The sequence below is a fragment of the Oncorhynchus tshawytscha genome, linkage group LG16, assembly GCF_018296145.1.
Source record: "Oncorhynchus tshawytscha isolate Ot180627B linkage group LG16, Otsh_v2.0, whole genome shotgun sequence".
In the NCBI taxonomy this organism is placed as follows: Eukaryota; Metazoa; Chordata; class Actinopteri; order Salmoniformes; family Salmonidae; genus Oncorhynchus; species Oncorhynchus tshawytscha.
Window position 1 is genome coordinate 23,737,025 of NC_056444.1, and position 10,788 is coordinate 23,747,812.

The window sequence follows — 10,788 nt, forward strand, 5'->3', positions numbered from 1 at the left end:
CAACCATCATTCTGCCTCAGTGAGCCAGGAGAGAATGAGATAAACACCACACACCTGTCCTGTCCAGCCTATCAGAGCACAAATACAGTGCATTTCACTACAGTACACACACAACAGACTTTTAAAAAGATCAAGAAATACCAGGCTGCATCCACAAGGCATATCTAAACGGCATGGGCCTCTATCTAACTGGGGAAAACAGTTAGTCCATTATTAACATGAAGAACAAAGAAAAAAGATCAGATAACAAGTTTGAGGAATACACATAATGTAGAATCACACAGTTTAACTAACACCTGAATTTATAGGAATCACATCATCATTTTACATATATAAAATAAACAGCTGTTTCTTGATCATGCTCACTAGCAGGGAGATTATATCTTTAACCATATAGGCATCCTCCTTAACCATGCGAAATATCCTAATGAAGATAACATGCAACAAAGGTCCATTCTTACCAACGATTACACAATATATTGCACTCACTGACCTCCAAGACTGGTCAGAGCACCAAATGACAGTTGTGACACTGACTAGGACGAACCCCACAGAAGTAATCCCAACCGATTAATGACATGTCCCTCACAAGTGGCCATTGGACAAGGTCATGACCTCTCAGGATATGTAAAAAAAAATAATCCACATTGTTAAGACATTATGAAAGTCATCTCAAAGCCTGGACAATCAAAACATGCTAAAACAAACCGCAAAAAAAACCATTGAAAAATGGTTTCACAAAGATTTGTAAAGTCAAGTACGTGTCCGTTGCCAGTCCATCCAAACTAAATCAGAAATGACTGCAACTGATAATCGCCATTTAAGGTGACATTAAAAAAAATGTAACTGAAAAACTGCACTAAAAAAAATCTTACTGGAGCTGGCTGTGGAGTTCCCCAGGGATCGGTCCCAGGGCCACTGCTATTCTTACATGGGAAAGTATATATCCAGCCAAAACTGCCAGTTATCTACAAGCATGCTAGTCTGGAGAAGCTACTGCTTGAGACAATGGGTGTCAGACTCACATCACTGACCGTGAATACAGAGCTCTGTTGTCAAGGTCCAAGAGTCCAGACCTGAACATTACGCTTGACTGTTGGGTCTGCTATGCTTTGCGTGGCAAGAAGCTGGAAAGGGAAAAAGGGAGAGGAGGGTTCCCTCTCTCTCCATGAATGGTCAGGGTAATGAGAATCACTAGCTTTTGTGAGGAACAGCAATAGACAATACAGTCATAAATTGATAGGGGATTTAAATCACTTCCAATCACGCCATAAGCCAGTGATTCACAACAGCAGTGTGTTATTGCACTTTGCTAAAGCCCTGCCCTGCACTCCCAACCACCAACAATCACACTTTGAATATGGTCAGTGACCCGAAACACAAATCATTTTGATATGATCAATGTCATGCAAGTTAATTTCCTCAATTCCATTTGTAGTGACTAGAGTGACTCAAGTGTTGGTTTGTGAGCATGAAGATGAGAATGTAGTCATTAACATGTTTAAGTGCCATTAAACAATGACTGATCTGATTTTATAGCCTACTTTGCACAAAGCGACAAGAGCTAGATTTGGACACTAAGGCATGACGTTGTAATTTTCAAATCTGGTTCAACAATTACATGATTTTATTAGGGCTGTCAGAGTTACTCAGCTAAGTTGAGTTAACTTTTTGTAATTTTTGTGAACAATATATTTATTTTTACCCCAATTAATCGCATTATCTGAAAGCATTCAAAATACACTGAAAACATCCTAATGACATCATCTATACAGCTAAAAACAATAATTAACTTTCAAAACAAGTTGACATTGAGGTTAAAGAAAGTGCGTTTACCAATTTACCTGATTTTACTTACCGTTAATTTGGACAAAATGAAGACATCAATATTCTTGTAATGCATTTAGTATAAAAAAATCTTGAAATTACAGCTTAATTTTGAGAAAATTCTCAGTTTGAAATTAATCACAACAAATTCTGCAATTAACTGATTACATTTTTTTAAATAATTAGATTTTCCTAATTTAGCATGTTGCGGAGTGCATCCTCATCATCACTTTGCAGAGATAACTTCACCTGTTTTTCTATCATACATTCGTTGTAGTTTATCATTCCTCTTCACTCTAACTTAATCTTTGTTTGAGGTAACATGGGTCTCAGGCCCTCGCTTCTCTCTCCACTGCTCTGTATTCCATTTCCTAAAGGGCACTTTTTCTCCTTTCGCAAATCTGCCCTTTCCTGTATTTAGCCTAACTGTGGCCGATTACTGGAATGCTTTCTTACAGTCACTTGTTATGGTTTCAGTAACCAAATTTACATAATGGTGTGTATATTGGGCTGCAAGCACCACGCAATGTAGTTTATTAGCATTAGAGCAAGGTCATGAACATTGCCTCAGGTGGTTTCAATTCAAGGTTTGCTAACTTACTGTCAGATATTTCAAGGCATAGAAGATATAAGACTTAAACGTTTCCAATAGCTGGTGTGCTCGGTAGGTTTTAGGTTTGGCTTTGCAGCACAGACTGGCATTCTGAACTGATTCCATGAACTCACTGACTTGGTTAAATAAATCAATGAAGCAAGCTGCATGGACAAATGTGTACTATGACAGCAATGCAAACTTGAGTACCTGCCTGCCTGAGCATTTGTTGTTAAGACTAATTTGTATGAGTGACATAAGCAGGAAGTTCACCTCAAACAGACAAAACAAGTTCCATTTGTAGAGGACACCTAATTTTACCAGGCGGTGTCAGAGGAAGGCTCTAAAAATTATCAAAGACAATTTAACTTATCGTTACTCATTGTGTATTTATTCCTACTGTTATCAATTTTCTATAATTGTCTATTTTTTTCTCTGCATTGTGGGGTAAGCATTTCACTGTTAGTCTACACCTGTTGTTTACGAAGCATGTAACAAAGACAATTTGATTCAATGTATTATTATTAAGTTATTAGTGAATTACCTACAATGAAACCAAAATACATTTTCAATAGGTCATTTGTGAGGTCAAAACTGGTAATCAGTAATTGTGACATATATTGACCTTAGGCTTAAATGAACCAGCACAACCCTGAGCAGAATTTCCTCTTCCCCATGTTGATTTATTACTTTGATCAGTGAACCGGTGACCGCTCCACTCAGAAGTCCCTCAAGCTGAAAAACACCAGTCACAAGTCCTGACTCTCCAAAACCCTGTCTGATCCAGCCAGGTCAAGCACTCTGCCTGACCTCGCTCTCCTCTCCAGACAAAGGCTGAGATTCCTCAGAGGCCTGGACGACATGGCACTGCTCTACTGGGAGGGAGGAGAGGGGTACCACCACATCCATCCAACCCCCCTCACAGACAATCATTACCCAGGAGAGGGATTAGCGAACCTGGGTCTGGTCCAAGCCAAGGGCCCGACCCAACAGCACCGGCAGCACAGGAATGCAATAATCACACAGGCAAGAGCAATCAACCCCTTTTTAATCTGCATTTACTCTTCCATTTTAAAAGCATTTTCCCATTGGATTAGAAATGCACCACTTCAGATTACTGATGGGTTGAGGAGGAGGAACGACCATTCATTACTGGAGTACATTACACTCTGGATGGAAGCTGCTGTGAAAATGGGCCCTCTGAAGCCCTGGTGCTAATTTTCATTATCTTATACTTCAGGTGTTTAATCTAAACTGGAAGTTATTCATTTTATAGGACCTACAAGGAAGACTGTATAGAATGTATAGGATAAAAATAAGACAGACTCAGAGACAAAACTGTTTTGTTTTTTTCATTCCACGTCCATGTCTGTCCTACCCCACCCTCCCTCTACTTCCACCCTTCTAAAATATGTGGAGTAGAAAAGCTCAAATACTCCCCTCTATCTCTCTGTCTCTCTCCCACTGAGCCGGCCACAGAAGGAATTCCTCATCTGAGAGGTTCTGCTTTGAATGACTACCTTCTGCTATATACTGTATGTCCAACACGAATAAATGACAGCATAACGATATTTTCACCTTTGTTACGAGCTTCAACAATTTTAACAATACAAACAACATCTAGATAACAAGATAGACAGTGCCCTCTGTTATTATTGGGACAGTGAAGCATTTTTTCTTCTTTGGCTCTATATTTCAAAAGTATAGATATCAAAGAATAACTATGAGGTAAAGTGCAGACTGTCAGCTTTGATTTGAGGGTATTTTCATCCATATTGGGCGAACCGTTTAGAAATGACATCACTTTTTGAACATAGTCCCCATATTTTAGGGGACCAAAAGTATTGGGGCAAATTCACTTATGTGTATTAAAGTAGTTCAAAGTTAAGTATTTGGTCCCATATTTCTAGCACACAATGATTACATCAAGCTTGTGACTCTACAAATGTGTTGTATTGTAAATAAATATTCTACATGAATGTGGATGCTACCCTTACTACAGATAATGCTGAATTAATCGTGAATAATGATGAGTGAGAAAGCACAAATATCATACCCCCTTAACTTACAACTTAAAGGGCTTGTAAAGTAAGCATTTCACGGTAAGGTCTACCCGTTGTATTCTCTGCATGTGCATGTGACAAATACAGTTTGATTTGATTTGAAAATGCTAACCTCCCCTGTTATTGTAATGGTGAGAGGTCAGCATGTCTTGGGGTATGATATTTGTGCGTCTGTAACTTTCTCACTCATCATTATTGACGATTCATTCAGGATGATCTGTAATCATGGTAGCATCCACATTCATGTAGGAATGTTTAGAAACATATTATATTCTCATTTACAATAAAAGTGACTCCAAAATTACACGATACATTATTTACCATTCATTTATATTTGGCACAATCTGAATAACCTGAAACACAACCAAAACAAAGAGCAAATGCATCCAACAAATGTGTAGAGTCACAAGCTTGATGCAGTCATTGAGTGCTATAAATATAGGACCAAATAGTTCACTTTTTACTACTTTAATACATATATTAGTGAATTTGTCCGAATACATTTGCTCCCCTAAAATAGGACTATGTACAAAAAGTACTGTCATTTCTAAACGGTCACCCGATATGGTTGAAAAAACCCTCAAATTAAAGGTGGCAGTCTGCACTTTAACATCGTAGTTTTGATTTCAAATCCAAACTTTCAGAGTAACCCAATATTTAGAGGGCACTGTATATAAAATAAATGTAAGATGTGGTATGATCACAAACACAGGATAGGTGCAGTGAAATGTGTTGTTTTACAGGGTTTATAAGGAAACGGATCACATTTTTCTACGTAAAGGTCACATTAAATCATGTTAGTGAGTGACAAAAGCAGCAGCTTTAAAAGTTTTGGCCACATTTTATTTGGATAGTCCGGATAGTCCATCTGTAGATGGACTATCATAATATCAAGAAACTATCTGTTGATAAGCAACAGCTTGCTAAGGTTATGGTTAGGTTTAAAATACAGGTTAGGATAAGGATTAAGGTTAAGTTCATTGCAAACACTAACCTCTAATACATGGGTTAAAGACTAAAATGAGGCCTTTAAGAGAGAGAAAGAGAGAGGGAGAGAGAGAGAGAGGGAGGGAGAGTCAGAGAGAGAGAGAGTCAGAGAGAGAGAGAGAGGGAGAGAGAGAGAGAGAGAGAGAGAGAGAGAGAGGGAGGGAGTCAGAGAGGAGTCAGAGTCAGAGAGAGAGAGAGGGAGAGTCAGAGAGAGAGAGAGCGAGAGAGGAGGGAGTCAGAGAGAGAGAGTCAGAGAGAGAGAGAGGGAGAGGAGAGAGAGAGTCAGAGAGAGAGAGAGGGAGGGAGAGTCAGAGAGAGAGAGAGCGAGAGAGAGAGAGCCAGAGAGAGAGAGAGAGAGAGAGAGAGAGAGGGAGAGTCAGAGAGAGCGAGAGAGAGAGATAAAAAAAGGGTCAGTGACCGCACAGCCAAGGACAGGCCAGGAGAGAACAGAAACAGGTGGACTGGGGCAAATTGTGTACACTGCCTTTGACTGACACCTAAGCTAAACCGGGAGTTCCATTACACTACATGTCCCACAATACACCAGGGGATACATCCACATTCAGGCAAGCATTGTAACCATTCACTATCATCCCAATGATCATTTTGCTTCTCTAGTCCAAACTCTGAACTCACCTTTGGAGTGAAAAGCTTCCTTGAGGTGAAGTAAGACGTCGGCAAACTTGCGCACATCGTTGACCAGCTGCATGATGTAGTCTGGGTCGGTGGTGCCGACAGGGGCAGGAGCATCCACACTGTCCAATCCAGAGCTGACGGAGCTGCTCTTGGCTCCTCTGCCACCCGTCCCCCAAGTCCCTGATCCGGTACTCGCCGTGGTGCCCGTACTAGTGCCCATGCCCGTGCCAGGGAACAACGGGAAGAAGTGGGAGTTGGAGGTGCGTGAGATGCCCAGCAATCGTTTGTTCCCTCCGCTGGTACCACCTCCACCACCACTACCACCGCTACTGCTGCCTCCACCACTGCTCTGCCTCAACATCCCAACCGCAGCCAGCATGCACTCCTGTCCAGGCCTGGTAGCCCCCTTGCCTTGCACCTGTAGTCCTGCCTGGCTCTCTGCTCTGTATTGTTCAGATCCCACACTGCTCCAGACCATGGATGGATGATCCTGTGCAGGGAGAGAGATATGTGTTTAGAAAGACATGACCGCCGGCTAAAAGAAGAGGAAGGATCATGATTCATGAATAGCATCCAATATCTACACTCTTAGAAAACAAAAGTGCTATCTAGAACCTAAAAAAAGTTATTTGGCTGTCGCCATAGGAGAACAGTTTGAAGAACCCTCTTGGTTCCATGTAGAACACTTTTGATTCCAAGTAGAAACATTTTGGGTTCCATGTTGAACCCTTTCCACAGAGGGTTCTATGCTGGACACAAAAGGGTTCTACCTGGAACCAAAAAGGGTATTACATTTTAAAACCAAATAGGGTTCTCCTATGTGGGACAGCCGAAGAACCCCTTTGGGCCCCTTTTTTTCTAAGAGTGTAGGCACCATGAATAGACTTTCATACTGCAGCTAAACATCATTTGTTGAATTCTCTAACAACTAACCACTCATCAACAGCCATGGTCAGAGTAAAAGACTCAACTCTCAAAACAGATCAAACAAACCTTATAAAAGAAATAGCGACATGTCTTTCAGAGATGTGTCAATGTTGCATTTGTAAAACTGAAGAGTCCACTGATGTAACACTAAAAGGGGCAATAGTACTGGATCTACACTGAACAACAATATAAACGCAACATGTAAAGTGTTGGTATTATTATTTGACCATGCTGGTCATTTATGAACATTTGAACATCTTGGCCATGTTCTGTTATAATCTCCACCCGGCACAGCCAGAAGAGGACTGGCCACCCCACATAGCCTGGTTCCTCTCTAGGTTTCTTTCTAGGTTTTGGCCTTTCTAGGGAGTTTTTCCAAGCCATCGTGCTTCTACACCTGCATTGCTTGCTGTTTGGGGTTTTAGGCTGGGTTTCTGTACAGCACTTTGAGATATCAGCTGATGTACGAAGGGCTATATAAATACATTTGATTTGATTTGATTTGGTCCCATGTTTCATGAGCTGAAATGAAAGATCACAGAAATGTTCCATATGCACAAAAAGCTTATTTCTCTAAAATGTTGTGCACCAAATTGTTTACATCCCTTTTGGTGAGCATTTCTCTTTTGCCAAGATAATCCATCCACCTGACAGGTGTGGTATATCAAGAAGCTGATTAAACAGCATGATCATTAACAGGTGCACCTTGTGCTTGGGAAAATAAAAGGACACGCTAAAATGCGCAGTTTTGTCACACAACACAATGCCACAGATGTCTCAAGTTTTGAGGTTGCCTGCAATTGTCATGCTGACTGCAGGAATGTACACCAGAGCTGTTGCCAGATAATTTAATGTTAATTTCTCTACCATAAGCCGCTTCCAACGTAATTTTAGAGAATTTGGCAGTATCTCAAACCTGCCTAACAACCACAGACTACGTATGTGTATGGCATTGTGTGGGCGAGCGGTTTGCTGATGTCAACGTTGTGAACAGAGTGCCCTATGGTGGAGGTGGGGTTATGGTATGGGCAGCCATAAGCTACGGACAACAAGCACAATTGCATTTTTATCATTCATCCGCCACCAACACCTCATGTTTCAGCATGATAATGCACAGCCCCATGTCGCAAGGAACTGTACACAATGCCTGGAAGCTGAACATGTCCGAGTTCTTCCATGGCCAGCATACTCACCAGACATGTCACCCATTGAGCAGGTTTGGGATGCTCTGGATCGACGTGTATGGCAGCGTATTCCAGTTTCCGCCAATATCCAGCAGCTTTGCACAGCCATTGATGAGTAGTGGGACAACATTCCACAGGCCACAATCAACAGCCTGATCAACTCTATGCGAAGATGTGTCACGCCGCACGAGGCATGGGGGTCACACCAGATACTGACTGGTTTTCTGATCCATGCCCCTACCTTTTGTTTCAAGGTACCTGTGACCAACAGATGCTCATCTGTATTCCCAGTCATGTGAAATCCATAGATTAGGGCCTAATGTATTTATTTATTTATTTATATTTTTATTTATTTATTTCAGTTGAATGATATCCTTATATGAACTGTACCTCAGCAAAATCTTTAAAATTGTTGCATGTTGCGTTTGTATTTTTATTCAGTATATTTTGAGAGAATGTGCTCGGTAACAAGGCAACCAGGCCTTCAGAGGCCTTGTCTGTCTCACTGAGTCTCACTGGGGTTCGGAGGCATAATGAGTGCTAGAGTGGCCCTCTTACATTAGATTGGAGAAAAAGGGAAGACAAATGAATGCAGGCTTAGCTAGCAGCACTCCCTATCATCATCTCAACATCACATCTCACTACCGTGGCAGTGGCTTATTGGGGCTCCGCACACCCTTCTTTACCAAACATTAACTTTACAGGAGACCAGAGAGAACACACACGCACACAAACATGCACATAACCACCAGACATGACAACATTGGATTTAAATAGAACATTTCTATTCAGTTTCATAAATCAGTTTTTTCAATGATTAGCCTACAGTATAACTCATTTGTAAAGAATCTGTAAATTACTGAATCACTCTCTGGAGTTAAAGACTAAACCAATCGGGAGGTATGGGGGCACAGCTTGTAGTAGGAATCCCATTAGGGACCATTTACTGGTCATCTCCATATCCCACTGTGACCACCACATGTTGGATAGAAAGACCCCAGTGCTTACCCTACTGGATTAACCTAAATCGACCTAGATTTAGTTTAGATTTAGATCAGCCTAGATATTGGGAGCCATTATTATTAGACTTTACAAATCCCAAATCAGTACGTAATTTATGAAGAAGAAAAAAACAGCATATAGATGATCATATAACTAAGTAAAAGTGTTTTGTTCATATTAACACATGCAAACTAGACAATCTAATACATTTAGAAAAATTATCATTAAATATGCATCACATTTTTCTTCCAAACATTGTAATACCTGTTAAATGACAACATTAGGATTATACAGTTTGTTTCTAAATAAATAACAGTTTAAATATTGAATAATAGTTCATTAAATTGATACATTATAGTTAAGGGAGTATTGTATTGAATTTGCATGTGTTATTGCAGTATTATGAACACGTTTGTATGTATTATACACACTTTTTTCATAATTATAAGTGGACAACATTTTACACATTTGCTCTTAACGTTACCCCTGTATCTTTCATCCAAATAATCTGGCCTAGCTAAGAAATTCAGAAGTTTCTGCACCTTGTAGCCAAAAGCAATATTGTGGAAGCTATTCTGAAAATATAGTGGACCAAACTACCAAGTAGTTCACACTGGAAGAAGTTAAGCTAAACTAAATATAGTTTACGTCACAAAAGTTACTTTGAAAAAGTAGTTCATAGGCCTACATCCAAGTCTGATGCCGAAAAAGAAAGGACATTATTGCCTATTTAAACCATATTGTCTCTTCTTTTTTGCAACAAAAAAAAAAACTATGTGGTTCCAGCAGTTAGCTGGACATGGCACACAAAAAAAACAATTAACGTTAACTACTGAAAACACTACCAAGATTAGAATTTAGTTAAACTACCACGAAGCTACAGCAAAATGTAGTTAAATTACTAGTTGCACTGTAGTTCACTACTCCTCAGCACTGGCCAAAAGTCATTCCATTGCTGAGATTACACGCATTTTATTATGTTTTGTTCTTTGTATTTTGCTCAATATCTAACCAAAATAACAACGTTTTCTCCGTATATAAGTAATAATCTTCTTCACATCTCTAGGTGCCTATATGGATGCAATGGTTCACTCAATCAAAACATGATAGCCGCCACATAGAAGTCTTTCATCAAATGCAGCAACCCACTCACCTGCTGTACAGTCCTGAAACATTGCACCTTCAAAAATCCCCGCTGTCGTAGAGTACAGAATCCAGTTATAGGTTATGTCTTTCTTTCCTAAACATCTGTGAATGACCCTTCTACAATAGTTTCCGAAACGGGAATTGTGGGATCGCCGCCGCTCAGCTCGCTCTCGGGCACGAACGTCCTCCTCCTCTTCTCACGTGACACAGTAGGTAGGCTAACGTGTGATTGGTTGTTCTAGGCGTCTCGTAAAGAAGAGGTTTGGGTCCCCTGCCCGCAACAACAGGTGTCCAATATTTTTGATGCGTCCTGTACTCAAGTTGTAATCTTTCGGGTCTATGTCAATATTGGTATCGTCTCACTCAAACTGAACAATAGGCTTGGAGGGAGATAGATGCATTGTTTAATTTCCCCCAATAAAAA

The 10,788-nt window shown here is 40.4% G+C and overlaps 1 protein-coding gene across 2 annotated transcripts in view; it reads right to left on the minus strand.

The window, feature by feature from the left end:
- Positions 1–10,540, minus strand: part of arhgap29a (Rho GTPase activating protein 29a) — a 68,459-nt gene extending 57,919 nt beyond the window's left edge. For both annotated transcript variants that reach the window (XM_042299006.1, XM_042299005.1), the window contains exons 1-2: positions 10,372–10,540; positions 6,106–6,595 (exon numbers count right to left, since the gene is read on the minus strand). In XM_042299006.1, coding sequence (XP_042154940.1) covers positions 6,106–6,583 — 478 coding nt within the window. In that variant the 5' untranslated portion in view covers positions 6,584–6,595; positions 10,372–10,540. The remainder of the gene's footprint in view (positions 1–6,105; positions 6,596–10,371) is intronic.
- Between the last annotated feature and the right edge of the window lie 248 nt (positions 10,541–10,788).